The sequence below is a fragment of the Brassica oleracea genome, chromosome C3 (assembly GCF_000695525.1).
Source record: "Brassica oleracea var. oleracea cultivar TO1000 chromosome C3, BOL, whole genome shotgun sequence".
Lineage (NCBI taxonomy): Eukaryota > Viridiplantae > Streptophyta > Magnoliopsida > Brassicales > Brassicaceae > Brassica > Brassica oleracea.
In genome coordinates this window covers 18861890-18887931 of record NC_027750.1, presented here as the reverse complement: position 1 = coordinate 18887931, position 26042 = coordinate 18861890, and the positions used below count along the sequence as shown (strand labels likewise).

At 35.2% G+C, this 26042-nt stretch overlaps 2 protein-coding genes and 2 long non-coding RNA genes across 6 annotated transcripts; 1 reads left to right on the top strand and 3 right to left on the bottom strand.

Moving 5' to 3' along the window:
• The first annotated feature begins 1239 nt into the window (after positions 1-1239).
• LOC106334341 lies at positions 1240-1863 on the top strand. 2 transcript variants are annotated; one of them, XR_001268587.1, is made up of 3 exons: positions 1240-1322; positions 1468-1506; positions 1616-1863. It is a non-coding gene; the product is annotated as an uncharacterized LOC106334341 (long non-coding RNA). The 2 variants fall into 2 exon arrangements; XR_001268588.1 differs by having other exon boundaries at positions 1468-1542.
• A 3210-nt stretch (positions 1864-5073) lies between these two features.
• On the bottom strand, positions 5074-7215 carry LOC106333143 (elongation factor Ts, mitochondrial-like). Its single transcript, XM_013771617.1, has 6 exons — positions 7114-7215; positions 6283-6613; positions 6033-6205; positions 5870-5965; positions 5606-5780; positions 5074-5527 (listed from the first exon to the last, which is right to left on the bottom strand). The coding sequence occupies exons 2-6, from the start codon at positions 6596-6598 to the stop codon at positions 5346-5348; spliced, it is 942 nt and encodes a 313-aa protein (XP_013627071.1). The 5' UTR covers positions 6599-6613; positions 7114-7215; the 3' UTR covers positions 5074-5345.
• Positions 7216-9912: 2697 nt separating this feature from the next.
• LOC106331765 lies at positions 9913-11464 on the bottom strand. 2 transcript variants are annotated; one of them, XR_001267947.1, is made up of 3 exons: positions 10744-11464; positions 10381-10549; positions 9913-10296 (listed from the first exon to the last, which is right to left on the bottom strand). It is a non-coding gene; the product is annotated as an uncharacterized LOC106331765 (long non-coding RNA). The 2 variants fall into 2 exon arrangements; XR_001267946.1 differs by having other exon boundaries at positions 10381-11464.
• A 6838-nt stretch (positions 11465-18302) lies between these two features.
• On the bottom strand, positions 18303-23620 carry LOC106328220 (protein PRD1). The gene is made up of 9 exons (XM_013766617.1): positions 23125-23620; positions 22711-22820; positions 22444-22619; positions 22009-22323; positions 20800-21766; positions 19994-20699; positions 19633-19913; positions 18891-19557; positions 18303-18816 (listed from the first exon to the last, which is right to left on the bottom strand). Exons 1-9 carry the CDS (start codon positions 23590-23592, stop codon positions 18514-18516), a joined length of 3993 nt encoding a protein of 1330 aa, XP_013622071.1. The 5' UTR covers positions 23593-23620; the 3' UTR covers positions 18303-18513.
• Positions 23621-26042: the final 2422 nt, after the last annotated feature.

Genomic DNA, 26042 nt, shown 5'->3' with positions numbered 1-26042 from the left:
GCTGCGGACTTAACGCCGTCGATTGGGAGCCGACTTCAGAAGCGGAGTAGAGGCGGAAGTTTATAATAGCGAAAGAGATGTCAAAAATCGATGAGAAGCAGGCGGAGGCGACAGGGTTACTCCACTCGGTGCCGAAGACCTTTCAAATTCTACGAAATTACCTAGATAAGTAAAAAGGAAGATGTGGAGAAAGGTAAGCCACAATTTACTGTTTTACACCTAATAATTAACATCAAAAATTATTTTTTGTGCTGCAGGTTTCACCGGTTGACATAAGAGGAAACACAGTATTAATATAGAAAGGTAACGACGTATATAGATCTGTTAGGGAAATTGTGTAGATAGTGAATTAGGTTTTTTTGTGTGGCTATATGACCCAATTTCCCAAGAAATAATGCCCTAAGCCAATGTTTCATTTTGGTGAAAGGAAGCACGATTCTGCATGCAGATCTCAAGTCAGATACAAAAGGCGACCTGGAGTGGGTGAAAAAGCAGAGGAGACAAGAGGGTGGCCATTATAGAAAAATAGATCAGTGAATATTACACCAGTTTAAAAAAGAACACGTACGTTTAAAAAACGAGTAGAAAGCCAAAGGTTCATTACACCAGTTTAACAAATAGAAAACGGTGTGTTTATTATCATGTAGTTTGAAATTCATTTTAAGTGTAATAAATCAAAACTTGATGTTTATGAAACTTAAACAAATCAAATATTTTGAGTGAAAGATATGAAAACAAATAGAATTCCAAGAACTAAAATTTCTTTACTTCAACAACACAAAGAAACAAATGACCGGTTTGGTTTAAGAGACACAAAAACGGCATCGTATAAGTGTCGACATCGTTAAAATATTCAAGACCGATTTGGTTTTAACCGTTAGGAAACACAGGACCGGTTTAATTCAAAATTGTTAGGAAATGCATGTCAGGTACGGTTTCGAGTGGAAAATGCAGGCCCGGTTCGATTCAAAATCAATTGGCACATAATTTAGATTATTATCGTTAGAAAACGCGTCTTCGCCAAAAGCATAAATGATTTACTCTGTCAATTCGGGGGTGATTGAAATGAGTCGTGAATTTATGTTTTTGGCGTTTGATGTAGATTATTTTACTATACCTTTGTAAAACACTATTTTTTTCTCTGAAAATAAAGTTTTCTATGGCCGTATTTTAATTTTGAAAAGATTTTTTGCTGCAAGATTTTTAAGCTAAGGGAAAGTTCTATCGGTAGACATATATGAATTTAGACTAAATTCTCTAAATTCTCTCTGACTCCTCAAAGATTTGCAAAACTGGAAAATCCGATTACGGTCTTATGATTAGTAAGTGTTTCGCTCTCTGTAAATCCTGAATTTGGTTGAGGATTTCTAAGTTTCGAGTACTCTTTGATCGTGATTTTGTTTATGGGTCTCCAATCTTTTCTTCTTGGAAAGATCTTGATTAGATTGTTTTGGTTTTATTTTGAAGGTTGATTCCGCCTGAAATGGTTTCTCACTCCTCGTCGAGGTACGTCTCTGTATATGTTAATTAGGGTTTTGTAAGGTTCGTGTTAATCCTTCATCTGTTGATAGTATCGGTTGGAGGAGGAAACCCACTTACCTTTTTTTTCTGCCAGAGTTACTTCTTTACATACCTGGAAGCTTACTCTGCATGAAACCATCGTCACCAAGGTAATTTCTCTGTCTATGAAATAAAAAAGCAAGTTTGTTTTTGTTTTTAAAATTTCTGTCTTTGTGAGGATGGAATTCAAAATGATCATTGGCTAGCAGCACTAGTCTAATAGTGTTATGTCAGATTTTTATTTGGGTAACATTGTCCCATAAGGAATCTTTTGGTTGGTAGTGCATGTCTAAAAAAAGTATGTTATGGGGATGGAAAATAAGACTCGGAATCTATTGGTTAGTAGTTCATGCTTAACAGTCGTTAAGACAAAGACTACATGGGGATGAGAAAAAAAAATGACCCACGGCTTAGAAAAACACCTATTGGCTTTAATAAGACTAGTTGGATCGGAAAAACGACCAACAGCTTAAAGATGTCTTAAGACAAAGACTCTGAAACGCAATGCTAAAAAACTTTCTTTGCCTCTAAACCACAAGGCTTATAAGAAGAAAATGACTAGAAGTTGAATGAGTTGGTTTACGATTTGTTGGATAGAAAGAAAAACGACCAACAGCTGAAATAAGCGTAAGACACAAGTCTGAAACAGAAAGTCTTTACACAAAAGACAATATTGGATTGCTTAGAAAAGGGGTCCTTGGTGGAAAAAAAGAGTTCAAACGGCTTAAAGAAGTCTTAAAAAAGACTCTTGGCAAAAGACAGGTTTTTAGATATGCTGGATGGAAAAATGACCAGCGGCACAGAAAAAAAAAGTTCATAGATGGAAAAAAGACAGACAAAGAGAAGATTTGTTTGATGGAAAATAAAAAAACGACCAACAGCTTGATGAAGAAGTCTTGGAACAAAGACTATGAACCACAAGACGTAAAAAACTATGTCTGCTTGATAAATACAAGGTTTAAAAGTATACAAAGACTATGAGTTCGGATGGATATAGTGACCAAATCTTAAGAAATAAAAAAAAGGAAGAATGACCAATTATCTGAAATCAGTCTTAGCATAAAGACTAAATCGAAAACAGTTTCTGCTTTGTAAAAAGTCTAGACGAAGATTATGGCTTGGCTTGCGATTTGTTGGATGAAAAAAAAACGACTAACGACTTGAGACAAAGTCTGAAAAGCTCTCAAGACAAAATTCTATGATGAGTTGGTTTGTAATTTGGTGGATGGAAAGAATGAACAGTTGTCTTCACGACAGCTGTGATACAAAAACAACTAATGGCTTTGGAAAGTCTTTTGACAAAGGCTGCCAACGGTTTAACGAATCATAACACACAGTTTCTAAACAAGGATTATGAATCGAAAAGTAATTCTTTACTCTAGACAAAGAAAATATGGGTTCATCCGTTTTTAGATATGTTGGATGGAAAGATTGACCAGCGGCTTAAAAAAAAAAAAGATTAGATGAAAAAAACGACTAATGGCTGAGAGAATACTTGTTGGATGAAGAAAATGACAGTTTTAAAAAGTCACAAGACAGACTACATGAACCAAAAGACTTAAAAGACCTATTTTATGTTTGATATAGCCCACAAGTCTTAAAAGTAGACGAAGACTACATGTTGGATGTATAGAATCACCAACTGTCTCTAATCAGTCTTAAGACGGATATGAAATGAAAACTACCACGGCTATGGAAAATCTCTAAAAGAAGTCTTTCCAGAAATGTCCCACAGCTTAGAAATGCCTATCGAGAAAGACTTGAATCCAATTTAGACTTGTTGGATGGTAAAACAACTTACAGAATGACACCCAACGGCTTAAAGATTCTTGACAACGACTATGAATCAAACACAGATTCTTATTTAACCACACAGGCTTAGAAGTCTCTTGAGAAAGTATATGCCATATACTTGTTGGATGGTAGAAATCAACTAACGACATGCTGTATTGATGACCAACCGGCTTTAAAAAAAATTCATAAAGCAAAGCTTCTTGACAATATGAATCGACAATATGATCTTATGTAAGCACACGGCTTTAGGAGTCTTCTGAAAAGGACCATGGCTTGGTTTTTGTTATAATAACCAATGGCTTAAGGAATCATAACGCAAAGATTCTTACTTAACTGCTTAAATAAGACTTGTAGGATGAAAAAGACGGACCAATGGCTAAAAGATGTCTTAGGAAAAGACTCTGAAAAAGTCCTTAGATGGGAAACAACACAAGCAATGGCTTAAAGACTTGTTTGTTGGGGAAAAAAACACAAGCAATGGCTTAAAGATGTGTTAAGACAGACTATGAACAAACTGTTTTCTGCTCGGATAACCACAAGGCTACAAAGACTATTGAGTTGGATGGACATAATGACCAAATCTTAATACAAAGACAATGGAAGAATGTCAAATTTTCTGAAATCTTGAGAAAAAGACTAGAGCTTGGTTTACGTTTTGTTGGATGGGAAAAAAAAACGACCAACAGCTTAAGACAGTATGAAAAAGCTCTCAAGACAAAAACCATGTCTGAAATCAGTCTTGAAGACATAGCTGATACGAAAACAACTCACGGATTTGGAAAGTCACATGGCTACAAAGACTACCAACGGCTTAAAAATGTCTTAAAGACAAAGATACTTAACAAGGATCAAGAGATTATTACTTAACAGCCTAAATAAGGCTTGTTGGATGGAAAAAAAAAAAGTAACCAACTGCTTAAAGATGTCTTAAGACAGTCTCTGAAAAGTCCTTACATGGATAAAAATGACTAATGGCTTAAATTAGACTTGTTGGATGGGAGTAAAAGACAAACAAGAGCTTAAGAGATGTCTTTACACAAAAGAATCGTAACTGAGAATTGTCTTTGCGATAACCACAAGGCTTAAGAGTATAGAGCGACCAATCAGATAACTAGCGCTTAAGAAAGTCGTAAGGAAAAAGACTGAATTAACAATAAAATGCTTACTTTTCACACAACACGTTAGACCAACATCTTAAAACAATCTTAAGATAGACATTATTATGGCTGAGATAGTACTTGTTGGATGAAAGAAACAACAAACAGTTTGAAGAAGTATAAGACAAAAACTATGGACCCAATAAGGCTTATAGACATGTCTCTCTGTTTAATAACCACAACGCCTAAAAGTAGACAAAGAAAGAGCTCAAACAAAATTCATACCTTTTTAAAGTTTACATGTTGCATTAGCAACTTATTACAAACATAAAAAGAATAAAGAAGAAACAAGAAACAAGATAGGAACAGACTCTCAAGGTGGCCTTGTACAAGAGAAATAGAACTGAAGAAGAGATGGCTGGACATCGGGAGAAGCTCTGACGGAAACGAGGCGGTGACGAACCTAGAGGAGAAAATTCTCACCTTCCATATCATGTATATGGTGAAGAAGCGTTCTTGGGCACGTTTATCCAAGCTGCGATACTATTGACATTTATGTATCTTTTATTTCGGTTCAGTTTTGATCAAAAAAAAAAAAGAAAGAAAAACACTTAGGCCCAGTCACAACTTACAAGCACAATTCATGAGATAGTGGGCAGAGATATGAAGTTTTTTTTTGTAAAGGAACTAAACAAGACATGGTTTTGTCACAAGGCTGAAGCCTAAGACTGAAGAAGAAGCAATGTGCACCATCTTACGTTTTCATACCAACAAAATATGAGAGAAAGTAAAGCCCAACATTCTGTAAATCTGAAGCCCGCGTAGAAAGTTAGAAACCACGTGGGTGAGTGATGGGTGTGCCAAAAGAAAGAGCTAACCACCATGTCCACACCTTCAAGCAGATTGAGCAACCGGTTCATCAGATGCTTCTGAAGAAACAAGGTCTTTGCTTAAAAACAAAGGCTTTGCTGCTACAACATGCATGGCTATTTCTGAGCCTACACGCTGAACAGCCTCTAGTTGAGTATTTCCACCTTCTACCTCGAGAGATACAATCCCAGCTATACGACCCAACCCTGTTTTCATATATAAACACAATAAAGTTAGACATGCACCAAAATAAACCATAAGAAGAGATTAATGACAACTTGTACCTGGTTGGGGACTTGTGTGGAGATATGCAGAGAGGACACCTGCTGAAGGTTTTGACATCAAGAAACCTCTCCTGAACTTGACATTCTCACCCATTATCGCAGCTACTTCTGTAACAGCGTTTGAAACCGTGGTTTCACCATTCACTTTGGGATGATCGAGATTAAGCTTCAAATCCTGAATTGGATATATCGATAACTCAGATAGTGCAAAGCAGAAAACAACATTGAGAAGGCCATATGATGTTTAAGGATACCATAGAAAACAAGAAACATAAAAAACTGACCTCCAAATGGGAAGACACCAGAAACTTGCTGAGAACTATCTTCAACCAGCAAAGCACGTTTAGCCATGGCTAAAGCCTGCAAACATGTTGGTCTTAGAGAAGAGCAAACACTAAATGTGAAATATTCTAATGGCACTACTAACCAAGTACTGGAAAATGTCGTTTCTAGCAACAAAGTCTGTCTCGCAGTTTAGTTCAATGACAGCAACTTTACCATCATTCTGAGCAACCGCAAGCATACCCTCTGCAGCTGTCCGTGAAGACTTTTTAGAAGCCAATACTTTTCCTCTCTTCCTCAAATCTTTCTGAGCAGCCTCTGTGTCAAATCCCATTTGTTAGAGATCAAGAAACAGAACCAAAACCGCAGGAAAAGAAACACAATTTATTTTGTACCAATGTCCCAGTTGCATTCAACTAGAGAGGCTTTAACATCCTTAATGGGAGCACTAGTTCTTTGCCTCAGTTGCTTGATGAGGCTCATCTGGTCAGATACAGCGGGAGACTCTGAGCTAAAACTCCTCAAGAAATTCCCAAAACCACGAAAAGGGCTTGCGTATCCAGGCGATACAAAGCTCTTTGTATGTGACAGTAGACTTTCTAGCTTGCTCGCCACAGTAGAGTACTCGTTTCCTGAACTAAATCTACCACTAGCACTAGCACTATAAAATAAGACTCCAATGGGTCGTCTCGCTGCCCTAGCAAATGCCATTTTCGCAACCTAAAACTGAATCCAAAATGAAGAAAGAAGAAGAAACACAAATCATAATCAAGAAAATGAAATCTCTTTGTATACATATGTGGAAATTCTATATAGATTAGAGGCTGAACAAAATATTTATTTGCTTCACTAGTAGACGAAATGGAACAGATAGATTTAGAATTCCAAGCTACAAATTGCTTCGGAGAGATAGAATCATCATAAGAACAAAGAACCCAACATATCAGCTTTTAACCAAACCAGCAAAGCATAATCACGACATTTTCCATGGAAAAAAAAAAAACAAGAATTGTTCCATATCCATACAACTATAAGCTACGCAAGAAGTGATCAAATTCTAATTATATGTAATGAAAGCTAAAGCCTTTGTCAATCAAATTATTCAAGAACAAGAAGAGACATGAGCAAGGTTCACTAAAACGAGAAACAAAGAGTAGTAATTGTCATGTTCATGTTCCTTGTGTTATCCTCATAACATCAAACAACATTAGAGAGAAGGGGCTCACTGATTGAACTTGACTAGAAAGAGATGGAATAGCTTGCTCTAGAAATGGAAGAGTACACGGAGAATGAGAGGTTGTTTTGGTTACTGGGATAACGGAGGAGAAGCGACGGTGTTGGGTTTTTTTTTTTTTTTTTTAAACAGAGTGAAATTCTTAAAGAGTTTAACATGGGCCGAATAAATAGCCCATTAAGATATGTTAAAACGACTCAGAGAATGTCTTTCTCAAAGGTAGAATTTCCTGATTTCCAGACTGAAGTTCGCGTTTGTAACTTTGCTGAACCATTCGTTTGATTCATCTTATGTCTCGGAAAAATGTAGAAGCTGCCAATACCACGTGAAGGTCATAAGCAAGACGATGGAGCCAGCTTTAGTCATCAAGAAAATGTAATCAGTAGGTATCAAATATTTCGCTTATTTTGAGTCCTTAAATAAAGATATCCCCTGTCCTCAGCGCACCATATCGAGGCATAAACCATAAAAGAACGCTCCAACACGATCATCTGAGCTCCAAGTCTCGCTATTTTCTTGTTCTGATATAACATTATCATCACGATTTTTTTGCAGATCTATATTCTTGCAGCAAAAATAAGCGATTTGAAGCTGTTAAGTGTTCATGATCATGACCAGTCTCATTTCAGGAACACTTGCAGCAGATGATGATTCTTCCACAGACAGAGGCCTTATGCCACAACGTCTCTTGGCAATTTCTTCTAAGGACACAATATCTTTAGTTAAAGTAAACGAAGCGTTCCTGTCCTGCGCCATCATCATTTTGAGTTTGGATATTGACACCGCCAGCTCGTTGAAACATAGGCCACTGTCTAGAGTTCGGTCCGCTTGATTTCTGCTTCTAACCAGAGGGTTTTCGAGTTGACTTGAGTATCTTTATTCATATTGCCGCCAAATGATTCTCGTTGAAAACCTGAACCATTTTAAATATTGCCATTTTAAAAGTCACCATTGGTGATTCTATTATACATGCACCGTACTAAAAAGTGTTTCTAAAATTGTCTCCGAGAGTATGTATAACTTATATTACTACATATTTAACCTTGTAAATGATGCATAAGGATTATATAAACTTTATATAACATTAGAACCGAAACAATTTACAACAGTAAAACTTATAACAACATATAATCATACCATCATCCGAGTGGCAGAATCTCTTTTATTTTGCAAGAAAATTTCAGAATTACATTTATATAGACAAATTGTGAAACATTTATCCAGACATCGTGAGATCATATGTTTTGGCCTTGGAAAACCTTCAACGCGGTGGAGGGGGACAGTAGATTTTGCAAACAGCTTTTGCGCCCTTACGGAACCAGTCGGCCGCTCTCTTGTGATCAAATCTCGCAAGAACACGCCTCTGCCCTGCTGTCAGTTGATGATGTCCTGTCTCTTCTGCACAACAAACACCCAAACGAGTTAATTACACCTATGTGATTTAGCGTTAAAGTTTCGTAAAGTCATTTGTCTATCCATTCGGATAATCCCAACTCAAAATCCTTTCAAGGTACAATGAAACTTGCTTTATTTTTTCATTTTTAAAGTAAATTTTGCTCTAGAACAGTAAACAAAACTATATCGATTTTATCTTTTGTTTTTAAAATTAAAATAATTTATTTAGAATATAAACTAAAAGCAATCAAAATTTTATAAAATATATGTGAGTTTGTTATACCATTTAAAAAAAATTAATGACAAAAACGCGGAATGAAAGATAACCAAAAACAAATTTTTTATTACAACTTCTCAATAAACCAAGCTAATAAAATAAAGGAAAGATTACTATAATAACACTAATTCATCTTTTTATTACTAGGTTAGCTTATAATTTCTTTTAATTACTAGACTATTTTTCATACCCATAATATCCTTCCTGTCTTTATTAACAAAAAACATATTTACCAAAAATGTCATTATTAGTTTTTGCCGCATCATCAAAAATCTGCCACAAATAAATAAGTTTGTCGAATGAAATCTGTGATACGAGATAACAGTTTTTCTAGTCTCTGGCAGATTTATTATCTACCATAAACTTATCAAAACAGACTAAAAATGGTTAAAGACTTTTAGGAATAAGTCCACCATACGTTAAAATAGATTTATTTTCATTGGCAGATTTTTTTTTCGCTGGCAGCTTTTATATGACAGATTTTTATTGTATGATATCAGATTTTTAATAGGTGGAATACTTTCACACAGCAAAAAAAAGTTTCTGGTAGACTTTTTTATAGTTCGTAGTTCGGCAGATTATTTTGTTTTCGAAATGGCAGACATATTTTATTCGTTTATAAACGGTAAACATTTCGAATAAGTATGCTTCGCAGCAGACTTATAAATTGATAACAGAACTAACTCTATATTTTAGAATACTTTTTGTACGTTATGACAGATCTTTACGAGTAATATGTAGTAACAGACTTTTTAACCATGCAGATTCCGGTTTGATAATTGAGCCAATTATAATTAAAAATTCCAGTTAACTAATTAAAATTAATAAATTTATGTTAAGTAATTGAATCAAAAGTCGACCACCACTAGCTGCTATTTACTAAAACCTAGGTTTAGCCGTAAAATTTCTTCTTCTCCAAGTCACGATAAGAAACGACAAAGAAAAAAAAGATAAATGTTCAATTTGTCATCGGTTGGTCACAATTGTAAACTATGTCATATTGCTTAGACAATTTATTCTCATTTACTATTGTTTCTGGTTAGACAATATGTCTCTTGTTTTTTTTTTTTTTTGAACAAAAAAAGATAATGTTCCTCTTGTTCGTGGTTAGACAATGTCTATGCATTACTCTTTTCTGATATCCCTTTCAAGGACTCTTTCAAAGTAAAGTAACATTAACCATTGGACAAGAAAATAAAGATATTTTCACAATTCCACAAAGTAGTAAATAAGTTTGGTTTCTAAAAGATGAAATACAACTACATATCCGCAACCTCATCATAGATCTCAGCAGCAAACTTAATACGCGTTGTCGGGATGCACCAGTCAGAAAGTCCTCAAAACCGCAACCAATCGCCTTACACTCAATATACTTCACGGCTTAAACACCACAGTCACCAGGATCCTCATTCTAGGCACACTTTTGAGTTTTGAAATCTTTAGCTGATGTGAACTTTTTTTCCTCAGCCTTGCAGGAACATCTCACCAGTGTCTGAAAAAAACCTACATGCAGCATTTATGTAACAAAAACCCACACGCAGAATATATTAAACCCCTAATCTGTTGCAAAACAAAAAGTACTCATACCTCCTATATTTCTCTACGCATTCATTTTTACAAGACGCACCATACCAGAGACATCATCAGTATTCAATGGAACTTGCAGCCTTTTCCAAAAAAAAAAAAACTATGATGATACTGTCCAACGATTCCTTGGTGGTCCAAAGATAGATTGTATATTTCCAGAAGATTGCTTCTGCATTGTAAAGAGTAAAGTGAACAAAACAAGAAGAACAGTGATTCCTTAAAACCTGAACAACAACAACAACACCCAAACTGATATCGACATATGTAAAGACGAAAAACACTAATATGAACTCTGTGATGAAGAAAATGGAATTCATTGATTTCCAAAAATAAATAAATAAAAATCGAATGACAGAGACTAACCTTTGATTGCACGAATTGATGAAATAAACTGATTGAAGCGGATATGAGCTTATAATAGTGTGGAAATCAACGAGAATAAGTGATGAAAGGCTTGAGATCGACGGAAATGTGAATTTCAGAAAGGGGATTTAGGGTTCGTCGACTGGGTTTCGGATTCATTATCCTATGTGAATCGAATGTTTTAATGGTAGAGTAGAGAGGGGGACATGACTGAATCGATGAGGAATCATGTTAAAAAGAAAGAGAATCAAGAGTTTGAGGATTTCACAATTTGGGGATTTAGGGTTCTTGGGGTCATAGGAAAGAGAGTTGTCGTTGGGTTTACTTTTTTATTTTTTAAGCTTTTACCTTTTATTTTTGTCAATATAACTGTATTTTTACTTGTGCTTTAGGAGTATTTATTTTTTAAATTGGCTTAATTAAGTTAATGGATTGGGCATTTTGGACTTTAACCCACTTTTTCTTTCTTTTTTTCGTTTTTGTATGTTAATCTAGTCATTACACACAAAATGTATGTTATTATAGGTAATTTCCCTAAAATAAAAACGCTGACATTATTTAAATACAAAAAAAGAGTAAAAGACTAACTAAGTTTGCGGTTGCTGAGCTGGATTTGTTCACCAAGGGCTTTATCCATTTGGTGAAACACAAGAACGAGAAGAAAGAGAAAGAGAAGCATGGAAGATACTTTGGAAGACGCCATTTTAATATTCTTTCTTGATTTACTGATGAGTGATAATCAGTATGGCTCATCTGTATGCATTTATTTATAATGGCCATGTGGATAAAATCTTAGTTGTCACTTATGGGTTTTTGTGGTTTGTATTGGAGTTAAAACCGTAGATGACTTAGTTGTTACTTATGGGTCTTGAAGTTTTGGTAGTTTTAGGCAAAGTGTTTTTGCTGCCATATTTGATTTTTCTGGGTCAACTTGTCAAGAGGCATTATTGTAAATAACTATCACTCATTTTCTAGGAAAATAATCATATTTTATTCTCCACTTGTTTAAATTGGAATTTATAAAGTGAATTTCTCAATTTTTAAAATTAACAGATGATAATGTTCAAAAAAAAAAATTAACAGATGAATTACCCAAATTTACTTGACAATGTAACAACTGGAACCTCGACTGAATGAAAACGATATTATAAAGAGAAAATTACTAGAATGTTATAGAAAAGTTGGTTTATTACTAGAGTATTATACATCTTTTAAAAATTACTAGAATGTTTGGATACTCCTAGTAAATGATAATAAGGGCATTTGGTTAGTTTTTTTTATTGAAATTATTTTTAAACATTAAATACACATCACTAATTAAGTATCTACATCAACAATAGAGAACAATCAACCATCTCTTTAATTACATAACGTTGAAAAAAAAACACAACAATACAACACAACTTCGTCGAAGAACTAAAGGAACCTTAACCGCCTCTTCTCTAAAATCGTCATCGACATCATGTTTACTCCCTCTTCCTCGAACTAACTCTCTGTCTTGTCTTCTCCGATATCGTCTTCCCCGAAATCATCGTCTCCAATCGTTTCTACGAAATATTTTTTGTTGCAATCGCCCGAAATCATCTTCTCTGCTGTGTTTTTCGAGTTTGTGGCTGAGTTTTAATTTATGTTGTGGCTGAGTTACTTTTCTTTTATGGATGGTTTATATATGCAGTTGTGGTTGAGTTACTTCCCCCCAATCTCCGAAAACCTAGCTATAAGAAGTGTGCATTCCGAGGAGAAAAGACAAATACACTCCAAAAAACACCCAGATCGGCAATTGTGGGATGTATTTAATTAAGTTTGTTTGTGATTTCATACTCATATTTGGATAATCTAATATTTTTTTTCAGATCTGAGTGAAAGATAAAATTGAACAAAAAGAGAATGAAGGAGACGAAAAGAGGTGACGGATTCAGCAGAGACGAAAAGAGGTGACGGATTCAGCAGAGACGACACATAGGAGTTCATTGAAGCTTGGATACATGGACGAGTTATCACCGGAATGGTGCAGAAAACCTGTATTTTTGGTTTTCTATGTAAAAAACATAATTCACTCATGTATTTTGTGTGTGATTTATGCTATGTTTACACTACTCAGCCGTGTCGTTTATATATCTCAGTCGTGTCGTTTACATAACTCAGCCATACCTCAAACATACCCTAAAATCGGAAAACTGAATTCAAATATTTTAAGAAGTTATATTGAAAATCATCTTATCAATATCAAGTGAATATAAATCAACTGAATGTGTATAGTTTCTTGAAGTTGATACTTTAACTTTATCTTGAGATATATGTTCTCTTACAATCACTTATACAATTCTTAGTTACAAGACTCTAACTTTAATATTTTCTTAAATCTAAACCTCAAATCCTAAACTATAGAATTATAAAGTTGTAAAAATTATAAAATTTATCTTTAAACATTAAATCCGAGATATTTTTATTATTTAAAGTTTAAGGTTTAGGTTTATAGTCTAGAGTTAAACTCAAATTTTAATCATTTTTTAAATAATCTTTAATTTAAAATTCCATTTAAAACAAATTGAAAAGAACTAAAATTAAAATTATATTACTTTTTTCATAACCATTGATTGATTTTAGTCTAAGAGTTCAATATTTTCAATATAAAATTATAATATTTTAAAATTTAAACTACAAATATTAAATATAAAATTATAAAGTTAAATATTTTTAAAACATTATCTCAAACCACATCTATTTTGAACCTTTAACCCTAAATCCTAAACCACATGCTTTGACTTATACCATAAAACATTAAACTTCAAACTTTAAACAAAATTTAATTAATCATATACCATAAATTCTAACTACAAAAGTTAAAACTCTAATATTTTTTTTATTTAAAAATATAATCTTAAATGTTAAATCGAAACCCAAAACACTATATACCAAACCCTAAACTCACTCAATTATATACCCTAAACTTAAAACTTCATATTTAAACCACACATCAAAAATCAACATAATAAAATTCAAGTTTTAAAATTTAAAACTTTATCAAAAATACAGTTTAATATAAAATATAATTTTAACCAACAAAATTAAAACATTAACCATTGATTGTTTTAATCTAAGGGCTACAAATCCATCTTGGGGTTATCTTCTAACTTCTTTCTCATTCGTTAGTTTTTTTTTAGTACAAGGATTACAATTTTTGACCATTGATTAGTTTTGATCTAATGGTCTAAAATGTTTTTTTTCTTCACTTTCTCTCTTCTACTTGACGTCTCCTTCTCCTCTTTTCTTTCCTTCGGGAGTTCTTCACAGTCCCAGATCTTCTTCATCTCTCTCACTTTCTGCCTTGTAAACAAGAAAGATTCATACATCATCATTCATTTCTTATGTCTTAGTATATTTGGTTTGTAAATCTTAGAAGTGAGAGAAGAAGAAACGTCAAAGAAGAAAAGAAGATTGCTGGAGAAGAAGAAAAAAGTTTGAAGAAGACTGGTCTACACCGTCGTCACGGATATTAAGCTCGTCATCGTCGCCATCTATACTCGCCGACGTCATCCTTGTTGCCGTTTCTCAGATCCATCTTCGCTGGTCTCCGTCTTCACCGTAGTCGCCACCAGCACCGCTTGTCACCACACTGGTCACCTCTCTCTCTTTCAATCTCTTTCGCTCTTTCTCTGTGTTTTGAATTTGTTCTTGTTACTGGAAGGTGGACAAGGCAGAGGAGCTTGGTGGTGTAGGAGGTAACAAACCGTTGGAGCTCTCGTGGTAACGGGACTGCAGCGGCGAAGGAAGAAGACAATAATGACCTTGCAGCCTCGTGATGTGGAAGAAACACACGGTGATTTAGTTAGGTTTAGATTTTGTTGACGACGGCTGCAAGCTTTTTTGTTTCTAGGTTTTAGATTAGGGTTGGTTTAGAATTAAACTCAGCCGTAACGTATATATGCATAACTCAACTGTAAAGTATGCATAATTCAACCATAATGTATCTGAATGGTATAAGTCAACCGTAACGTTCCTATAAGTCAGCCCTATAAGTCAGCCGTCAAGTGTAATTTTTTTTCGCGACGTTTCATATTTTGGGCGGCAACAAAATCATTCATTCAACTCTAAAATCGTCTCCGCAAGCGTCTTATCCCAAATCGTCGTATCGTTTATATAACTCAGTCGTGTCGTTTAGATAACTCAGCCGTATTGTTTATATAACTCAGCTGTGTCGTTTAGATAACTCAGTCATATCCCAAACATACCCTAAAACCAAAAAACTGAATTCATGTACTTTAAAAAGTTATATTGAAGATCATCTTATCAATATCATGTGAATATAAATCAACTGAATATGTATAGTTTCTTGAATTTTCAAGTTGAAACTTTAATTTGATCTTGAGATATGTGTTCTCTTACAATCACTTATACAAATATACTCTAAACTCAAATTCAGTTGATATATGTTCACTTATATATGTTCTCTTATAATCATTTATACAAATATACCCTAAAACTCAAATTCAGTTGATATATGTTCACTTATATATATATTCTCTTACAATCACTAAACTATAGCCTTCATTTTCTTACAATTGACGGAACTTAGCTTCCTCATCTCTCTCTCTTTAAATCTTTCTTCTTCTAAAAAACGACGAATCCGATGAGAGAGGAAGCATCAGGATGTCGGATCATCATACATGACACTGGAAGAGAGAAAGCTTCTTCTCTAACCGACCATGATCGAAGACGACAACCACTGCTATAGATCTGTCTCAGATTTTTGAGTTCTTAGATCTATGTTGTTTATGCGACTGATTTGTCTCTTGAATGGTATAAGCCAACCATAATGTTCCTATAATTCAGCCGTCAAGTGTAATTTGTTTCGCAGCGTTTCGTATTTTGGGCGGAAACAAAATATTTTGGGCGGGAACAAACTCATTCCTTCAACTCTGAACACAATACTAAAACTTTAATCTTTTCGTAAATTTGAACCTGAATCCCTAAACTATAGAACTATAAGATTATAAAAATTATAAACTCAGCCGTAAAGTATGCATAAGTCAGCTGTAGTTTGATTATAACTCAGCTGTAACATATTCATAACTCAGTCGTAAAGTATGCATAACTTAGTCGTAACGTATCTGAATAGTATAAGCCAGCCGTAATGTTCCTATAACTCAGCCATCGAGTGTAATTTGTTTCGCGACATTTCATATTTTGGGCGGGAACAAAATGTTTTAGGCGGGAACAAAATCATTCCTTCAACTCTGAACACAATATAAAATTTTAATCTTTTCTTAAATTTGAACCTCAAACTCTAAACTGTAGAACTATAAAGTTATAAAATTATAAAGTTTATCTTTTGAACACAATATTAAAACTTTAATCTTCTCGTAAATTCGAACTTCAAACCCTAAACTCTAGAACTATAAAGTTATAAGAAATTATAAACTCAGCCGTAACGTATGCATAACTCAGCCCTAACGTATGCATAATTCAACCATAACGTATGTGTTGGAGACTCACTATGAACTAAAGTTATCATATTCAGATGACGCACCATCTGAGTCATCAAGCATATAAAACCAGCTTTCAAATTCATCATCTTCTTCGTCTTCTCTCATTTTCTTACTTTTTTGTTCAACTCTCTCCTTTTCTTAAAATTTACAGGACTAAGGTTCTTCATCTCTCTCTTTGAGTCTTTCTTCTTCTGCAAGACGACGAATCCGATGAGAGAGGGACCATTCTTGCAGGATGTCGGACGCAGTCTTGCAGGATATCGGACCGCCATACATGACACCGGAGGAGAGGAAGCTTCTCTTTAACCAATCATCATCGAAAACGATGACGACTGCAGTAGATCTGTCTCAGATTTTCAATTTTGTTTAAATCTATGTTTATAGACCTAGTTGCGGAAACAATAATTTCCAGATCTATAAGATCTCAGAGAAATATGAAGAATAAGATGAAACAGATAGATAAAAAAGATGAAGAATAAAGATAACTTAGACCATTATTTTACTGTTGTAACATTAGACTAGTGATGACATGGCAAATCCGAGTTGATGACATGGAAAATCGGTTAGTCAGTCGCCAAACGAATATATAACTCAACCTAAATAAATCAGCCCTCATGTACAATGTAAGTCAGCCGAAACGTGGATACTATTTCAGTAATTAATCTTTTGCTAATAAATCAGCCGTAATTAGGATGCAAATTCATAAGTCAGCCGTATTGTCAAATAAATCAGCCGTCAAACGAATACTATTCTAGTAATTAATCTTTCGCTAATAAGTCAGCCGTAAATAAGCTGAGTTTACTGTTAATCTATCTAATTATGGCTGATTAAATATAACTCAGCCGTAACAACATATGATAAGTCGATCGTAAATTCAATAACTCAGCCAGTCGATGTTCATTAACTCAGTCGTGGAAACATAACTCAGTCATGTCTTAACTATAACTCAGCCTAATTTTCCAGAAATCAAATCGCCGATGTATAAGTCAGTCGTAATGCGTGTACGTAAGTCAGTCGTTATCCCATAAATCAGCCAGATTTCTGTAATTCAGCCGTAACTAACAGCTGACTTATGTTCTTAATTCAGCTGTTTTCTCTTAAGTCAGCCGTGTTGTTTAATTCAGCCGCTACGTAGCAATAACTCAGTTGTAACGACGTATATAGCGCTTTATGGCTGACTTAATAAAAACACGGAACCGAATTCCTATATGGTGCCAGGTTTTTGCTTATGTGGCACTAAAAAGTAATGGCATTCTTGTAAATATGTTTTTTTCATAACATAAAAAAGAGCACGTTTGGTATAAAAAAATGGCAGTAATAAAAAAAAATTTGTATGGTTCTAGTCAATTATCCTAAAATATGTAATGTTTGAATAAACTTTCCTATTATAAAAGCACATAACTCAATGAGAACATTTGTTCTCAGCTCTTTAATCGATCCCAATTGCGTACTTAGAAATTCATCCGGTCTCATCAGTGTAACTCTTTGGATATTATTCCATCACGTTTTGGCCCAAAAGGACCTCATACCGATTCCACAAGTTTAAATATGAAAAGTAATACCACAATCTAGAAAAGGCATATACAGTAGACAAGCATAATATGTGAAGTTTGTAGGTAGGCATTGGAAGTTAAGTAGTGTATATTGTTGGAGAAACGGACCTGTCAGAGAATGTCAAAGACTAATCTCAAAGCTACACGCCTAAACATATTATAGAGAGATAAACTGCATGAGAACCAATAATCCACATACTTACAAAAAATTTAACAAACCAGCAAGCATAATCATGAAATTTTCCATGGAGAAAACGATTACTGTTCCATAGCCAGACCACTATCGCTATGCAAAAATTGAGCAAATCCCATTAATTAAAGATTTTCACTCAAATTTTTTTCATGTCCGTTTTCTCGTGTATAATGTATGAAGCGGAATACCCATGAGCAAATAAACCTAAGGTGTTTGTTTATATTCTTGCCAATAAAGCTGTTTTTGATAGTATCCGAAAGGGTATTATGCAGAAGTAGGTTCTCTTATAAGGTAACTACTAACTTTGTGTCCATTGAAGGTGGATTCATTAGTTTCTCTCTGAAAAGGTTCGAGCGTTTACAGTCCTTCTGATGTGTCATATATCTGTCTATATATTCATAAAACGTGGAAACCACACCAAGAACTAACCAGTATAAAATGGAACTTTGGTTAACAAAATCAGAAAGCTAAACCTTAAGTATGCACAATGCAACCTGTACAAACACTAGAGATCTGCTCTTCTTCACCATTTGTCTCATTTTGCATGTATCCTCTTTCTCTGTCTTGTATAGACCTGACACGGCCTTGAATCAGTAACATAATCTCTTCTTGTTGATAATAGTTCGGAGAATTGTTCCATTTCAGCGAGAACCTGTTTCTTCTTCTGAGTGCATGTTGCTTCGCTTCCACTTGTGTGTCCAAAAGAATTACATAGCATCATGTCAACAAGATAGCTGCAGACTTCACCATGATCATGGATTGATGAAACTGTCCGTTGCATTTGTTCTTCAACTGTCGCGTCTAGAGTCCCATTCCTTTGCATCTGTTTTCTGCTTGCCTGCAGTATTGTCAAACGAGATAGTTATGAACTGTATTGAAACTTTATTATTAGCCTTATCTGAAGTTACTAACCAGGAATACGAGATTCAACTTGGTTACTTGGTCGGAGTTCAATAGCTGAGCTTGCATGAGCTCTCGAAACAAAATCACAATCTCGCTGCTGATATTCGTCCCATTCAGATTCTGAATCATGCTAGAGATGCAAGACTCATCAAAAACACTTCTCAGCCACGCCGGTTTGTTCTTGAGCCTTAGCTTGGCGACGGTTACATAGACGGCAGGCTTGTGGTGGTTCACAAAGGTATTTGATGCAGAACACGGCATGGCCAATGACACTGACATTTCTTCTGTGATAAACCTGTACCATGAGCTGGTCTTAAGCATTTCTGTTCTTCCTTCCATGTCTTCCCATCCTATTATCATGGACAGACAAAGCGCAGAGTTTGTAGCTACTCTTATGTCATCATAGAATACCAGACCACATAAAACAGCCTTCATTGATTTAAGGTAACTCGATGAACAACGTAGTTGCTCTTTTCTAATGTCAATCTGTTGTGACAGTCCAGTGAACAGCTCCAAGAGACAATAAGAGGCCATGAGCTTGATTTGCGGTGTTCCAAAATGCATCAACCTGCACAAATTATGGCAATGGATGCAGACTACGGGTAGTGTTTCCAGGTTGCTCGATGGGCCACAGAAAGTTTGCCAATCCAAAGCTCCAGCGAGAACAATCTGCAGGCTACAAGGCCAAATGGGAGTCAGAACCGTTAGATGTAGGATCTATCAGCGTGCACAAACTTCAGAAGCTACGTACCTTCTTAATGAGAAAAAGCAGAGAGGTAATGTGAATGCTAGAGCCTCCCAGATTTCAGTTTCATCCTGAGACTGAGTCAATGCTGGACCCCTTGAGCAAGCTACATCAACCACATTGTTGATTGCCGATACCAAGTACGAATTCACCATAATAATTCTTGAAGAATCCAAAAGTGCTCCATGTGATGAGTGGTACAGAACCAAGCAAAGAATGCCAATCACCATCATACCTTCATGGTTCTGTGTTATGGCAGTGTCTCGCAAGCTCAAATAGTGTAACAACTACAAAACAAAAAGGATTCAATGAGACCTTCGATTAGAAAGATGACAGTGTTGGTAGAGAAAAGGTTAAGTGGCCACACCTTAATAAACACAGCATTCCAGGATTCATCATTTTTGAGCACTCCAGGTTGCACAGAAGCTAGAATGTTGAATATTAGCACAAGTAGTGTAGGGAAAGATGTTCCCATGGATGAGTTTGTAAAACTACAAACGAGTCTATGAATTGCATTGCCAATGCCATTCATGGATAAATGGTTGGAGGCAGTTGGAAATTTAGAAACGACCGTCGTCATTATATTTAAAATTGAGATAACATCACTCTCTTTGTCTCCATTCTCTGCAAGGTGGGTCAGCAAGTTAACCAAAAGAGTTGCGGCATAGTTGTCTCCTTCTGATATCATCTTTGCGAACCAATATGTGAGTGATCTCTGTCTGCCATCTCCATATACATTGTGAACTTCTTTTCCAATTAAATTGTTCCTGGAAATCTTTTGGATCTGGTAAGTTAAACCTTTGCTGATACTTTCTTGTTGAAAAAGCCACCTGAGCGATTCTAGATGAATATCACAGGATCCCAAGTCCCAATCATATTCGTTTAGTAGATGGAAGACTATCCTCTCGGCTTCTAGACTGTAAGATATCTGGTATCGCTTGTTTTGAAGACTCCTGCAAAGACTATATAGATTCACTAGTTGCAGCACAGCTGGAAAATCCGAGATTAAACTTATCCTGTTGACAAGAATGTATTGCTCCAAAGAAGCGAAAACAAGCTTATCATCCGCAAGCCTGCAAAAGATGCAAAAGAACATAAGGAAGAGAGAAACAAATTGCAGATCCTTAGTTCGTCCATCCAAAAACATAATTCGAAATGAAAAGCATAAGTCACCTGTCATTGTGTATCCAACCGGTATGGAAAATAACCAAAGCTGCAAGCTGGCAAGAAGCCAACTCTTGATTGTTGGAACTATCTTGCCCGAGCAAAAACAGCAAATCTTGTGGATCAGAAGGAAGACAGAAAAGAGAATCTCTGATATGCGACCCCAATTTCTGTCTGTGAAGAACATCGACAAGGGAACTGAGCATCTGATATACCCTCTGTTTCATCTTATCACTAGAGAAGTTTCCTAGACATCCAAATGCAAAGCTGAACCAATCTGCTGAAACAAGTATCTCCGCAAACTCCATGGCCTGAACATCTGAATTCTGAAGAAGAATGGAGTGAAAGCTTTCCATTATGCCAAGAATTGCTTCCTCATTGACCTCATTGACATCAGAAAGAAACCACGGTAGTAGATGTGATACACACACATCTATAACACATTGTCTTAATTCAATGCAACCAGTATTGTTTATGGATGTTGGTGAAGTACAGTATGCATATACTTCATTGAGTAAGTAGACTGCATGCGAGATCTGAGTTGAATCTTTCTCAGGGAGACTAAGACAGACCAAAACGGCATGTCTTAGCGAGTCTTGCAATGATTTAAACACATCTGGAGTCTCAGCAAAAGATGGGGTTTTCATTAGGGAAACAAAGACTGAGCAGATAATTGCAAAGGCATCCGGAAATAATCCCATCTCTTGAGAATAATATCTTTCAAGCATCATTTTCAGAACCAGAGCAATTTCCTGAACTTGAGAACTAGAAGCAATCCCAGGGAAATCAGAAATACAGCTAGAAACAAGCTTTAGTGTTTGGATTTGAAAAGGATGACAAGGAACTTGGCCTACATAGTGAAGCACTTGGATGACTGAAGGAAACCCAATAACAAGTTTCTTCCGAAAGGAATGCTCGGCTAGGGAAAACAAATCAAGAACTCTGAGGCATGAGTTGATGACATGATCTTTACACTCTGTTCATGAAAATGAGTTCGTCAGTCAGATACATTAATCTATCAATGCTCGAGCAGATGTGAGCTTCCAAAAGACAAAACGGTAAGAGAGAAAAAGAAAGGAGCCAAACAGAAATTATAATTGAAGGCGAGTTTGTAGACTAATTGAACAAACTGTTATTTTCTTCTATTCACAACTTTATTGAAGTCCAATGCATCAAGATAAAAGTTCTGATCACAGTTATCGAGGAGGCTGTCATTACCTGATAACCGCAGTATCTCAAATATATAATCAGCAACATTTTCTTCTACCAGAACTTGAATCTGTTTGCTTGGAACACTCTCTTGGGACACATAATGGAAGATAAGATCAAGGGTTTTTATTTGCACCTCGCTGTCAGTGGAAAGCAACGGACCTTTGATGGCTTCAGCAAACAAGATATCTAAACAAGGCCAGGCGGTTACAGTTTCAGCCGTCAGCATGGGGTCATCATCCACTTCATCCAAGCTCATGCTGCTGACAGGACTTGTACGTGAATTTGCTAAGAGACCTTGCTGGGCCAATGTGGTCAAAAGGGCTACAAAGTTTCAAAATCTACGTTAGCTAAAAGATAGCAAACTTCTAATGAATGCAAGGCATTAAAATATATGTTAACCACATAAGAATGTAGCAGATAGGTAGAGAAACTTATACGAACCTATACAATTCAAACGAACCTCATCTCTCTGCGTCTTAGCAAGAGCTTCCAAGGATAGGGATAAGAGCTTAGGACACAGTGAAGAAAGAACCTCAGCTCCATCAACATCCTGTTCTGTGAACTGTAGAGCAGAGAATTTGTACAGAACGAAAAAGATTTCACCGCGGATCTCCTCACTAGCATGACAAAGAAAAGATAAATCACAACATGCCTCATACACACAAGATATAAAGAACAAAGGGCTGTCAGGTGGCTTATCCACATTACCTAGGTAACTGAAGACCTTCAACAAGTAGGCAAACAAGAGATTCTTTATCTCTTATGTGAGAATTGATGTCTATCTTCTCACTGCTCAGAAGAACTCCAAAGCAATGGAGCTGCAACACACAGACATTAAGCAATACGTATGAGAGATTTCATTTCTAATCAGATGATTCGCAATTTCACATCTAAACCTAATCAATCAGATGCACTAGTCTCAACGAGAATCCCCAATTATAGTGAAATTAAAACCTAAAAAGGCAATACGTATGAGAGATCGCATTTTCAGAAAATTCACAATGACTGCAACTACAGATCAAAACCTAATCAGAAGAATTGCAATTGCACATCTAAACCTAATCAATCAGATGAAAACCTCAGCTAGAATCCCCAATTGAAACCCTGGAAAGGCAACAATACCATGTGACGCTGTCGTCGGCTCCAACCCAAGGCACCAGAAGAGAGCTGAGCAGAGACTCTCTCCACAAACTCCTCGCCGATGGAACATTCCTCAGCGGAACACAGAAGAGAGATCGTATCCATAATCTGGCTCGCGATCGGAGCATCATCGAAGATTGAGAGAGCGTTGACGAGAGGCGATACGAGGAAGCGAACGTGTGAGGAGAGTAGATTTCGGAGAAAGATAGGCTCGGAGAGGGCGATTGAGAGCTGGTGAAGCGCGTAGGAGACATGGACGGTGGAGGCGCGTGGATTGGAGACGAGATCGGAGAAGCAGAGGAAGCAGAACGTTCCGCCTTGGTCTGTACGTAGAGAAACTGTGGATCGGTGGCCGTTGGCACATGGCGGAGATAGATGGTTAAGGTCCCCCGCCACAGGTTCACGGAGAAGATGATCGGAGTCTTGCACCTGCGAATCTAGAAAGAACATTTTTGAGTGAGCGCTAAAGAGCAAAGAAAAAGACTGATAAATTCGAATTTTTACCCAAAAATGAAACAAACTACGCCGTTTTGTACTTTGTGATTATTAACAAGAGACGGACAAAATCGTTTAAAACCCTATCTCTCGAACGACGTCGTTTGAAGTCATAAACTCAGCAATCTCTTTAAACTCGAGTCGAGAAAGAGTGAAATCGAAATTTGGGGCAAAATTCGATTAGAGTTTCTCAGCAAGATGTCGTCATCCGTCGACAGTCTGTTTGCCAAATGTCAAAAATGAAGATTTTAGCACAAAAAGGTCGTTTAGGTATGGTATTTAATTAAAAAGAAGTTACTACTATATATTTCTGCACGATCATATTTGCCGACTATAAATTGATCATATTTAAATAAATTGGGCTGGTTTTGGACGTTTTCTAGTCTAATATCTTCCCAATCAGCATGTAAGTGAGCACTTCCATGCGAGTGTAACTCACTTATATGCATTTGCCATTTGTCTAGGGCTGTTATTGTTTAGACTTTTAACATAATGGCTTTAGAAAATGTTTGGCTGTTGCTTTTGTGGCTGTGACTTTAAAGAAAAAACATATTTTCTAAAGAGAAAAATACAAAAATAACACTAAATCAAGTTTTTGTTCCAAACTAGCACTCAAGGTCAAAAGTCACGAAAATATCACTTAATGTTTTATCAAAAGTCACAAACTTAGGGTTTAGAGTTAAAGGGTGGAGTTTAGGATTTTGGGTTTAGAGTTTAGAGTTTAGAGTTTAGGGTTTAGGATTTAGGGTTTAGGGTTTAGGGTTTAGAGTTTAGGGTTTAGGATTTAGAGTTTAGGGTTTAGGGTTTAGGGTTTAAAGTTGAGAAATGAGGTTTTGGGGATAAGATTTCAAATTTTGAAATAAAAAAATTAAAATTTTTAAAAGATAAATTTAGAAAGGTGCTATTTTGGTCATTTTAGTTTTTGAGTGCTATTTTTATGATATAAACTTAGAAATTTGCTATTTTGGAGATTTGCCCTTTTCTAAAGCCATGAATTCAAGTTTTTAGAAACAACAAAGGAACATGAGAATAGAAAGGGAAGTTGGACTTTGATTAATTTTAGGAGCTTTGAGTAATTTAAGGAAAGCAAAAATCTGATTGATAAATTTATTGGCTTTAGAAACTTTAGATTATTGTAAAGCTTTCAAAGTCTCGAAAGTCTAGAGCGTGATTGGTAAGAACTATAATTTCATTTTTTTGCTGTAGAAATATTGCTGTGACTTTTTTTGGTTTTGGCTTTAGATTTTTAACTTTTAAAAGTCTTTAAATTTGGGCTGTAAGAATTTGTCTCTGCAGAGCAATTATAAAGACATAAATTTAAAGAAGTGCTGTGGACTAAAAACAAGACTTGTGAGCTTTAAAAAATATATAAATCAAGATTAATGTAGATTTAGAGATGTGGGTATAATTGTGGATGTGGAGAGCAACTACAACAATAGCCAATCACACCCCTAATCCCCAATCACAACCTTAATTGTCACTAATGGGTCTTCTTGACATTTTGGTAGTTTCCGACGAAGTTTCTTGGCTCGCCACATCAAACAAGTAATAAAAAAAGGATACAAGCCTTAGATAGAGTGTCCACATAGGCGAAAATAATCGACCAATAAAGAAACTATTTTTTTGCCATGTCACCTCCTGTTTGTTTTTACAAAATGATCGTTTAACTTTTTACTTAAACAATTATAAACAAAAATATTTTTTTAGTGAAATATATTATTTATATAAATATAATTATATTTTTTATTTACATAATAGTTTGTACAGAAATATTTAGTGCAAATAATATCATAATTTTATAAAATGCTAAAATAAATTGGGTTGGTTTTCAACTTTCACAAATAAAAAGTATTATTTGTAAACTTAGAAAAGAATATATCATATAAGCTTTAGATAGAGTGTCCACGTAGGCAAAAATAATCGGCCAATGAGAAACTATATTTTTTCCATGTCACCTCCTCTATTTGTTTTTACAAAATGATCATTTAACTGTTTACTTAAACAATTATAACCAAAAATATATTTTTAGTGAAATATATTATTTATATAAATAAAATTATATTTTTTATTTACATAATAGTTTGTAAAGAAATATTTAGTGTAAATAATATCATAATTTTATAAAATACTAAAATAAATTGGGTTGGTTTTCAACTTTCACAAATAAAAAGTATTATTTGTAAACTTAGAAAAGAATCAAACAAGTAATAAAAGGAGGATATAAGCCTTAGATAGAGTGTCCACGTAGGCGAAAATAATCGGCCAATGAGAAACTCTATTTTTGCCATGTCACCTCTTCTATTTGTTTTTACAAAATGATCATTTAAATTTTTACTTACACAATTATAACCGAAAATATTTTTTTTGTGAAATATATTATTTATATAAATATAATTATATTTTTT

Bases quoted from the DNA above. Each gene is read 5' to 3' on its own strand.
- LOC106328220 (XM_013766617.1), bottom strand. From the start codon at position 23,592: ATGTTCTTTCTAGATTCGCAGGTGCAAGACTCCGATCATCTTCTCCGT. The intron at 20,700-20,799 runs GTGACTTATGCT...CATCTTTTGCAG, and splicing joins GGTTGGATACACAATGACAG to GCTTGCGGATGATAAGCTTG. The intron at 19,914-19,993 runs GTGTGGCCACTT...TTTGTTTTGTAG, and splicing joins GGAATGCTGTGTTTATTAAG to TTGTTACACTATTTGAGCTT.
- LOC106333143 (XM_013771617.1), bottom strand. From the start codon at position 6,598: ATGGCATTTGCTAGGGCAGCGAGACGACCCATTGGAGTCTTATTTTAT. The intron at 5,966-6,032 runs GTTAGTAGTGCC...ACATGTTTGCAG, and splicing joins ACGACATTTTCCAGTACTTG to GCTTTAGCCATGGCTAAACG. The intron at 5,528-5,605 runs GTACAAGTTGTC...ATATGAAAACAG, and splicing joins CCACACAAGTCCCCAACCAG to GGTTGGGTCGTATAGCTGGG.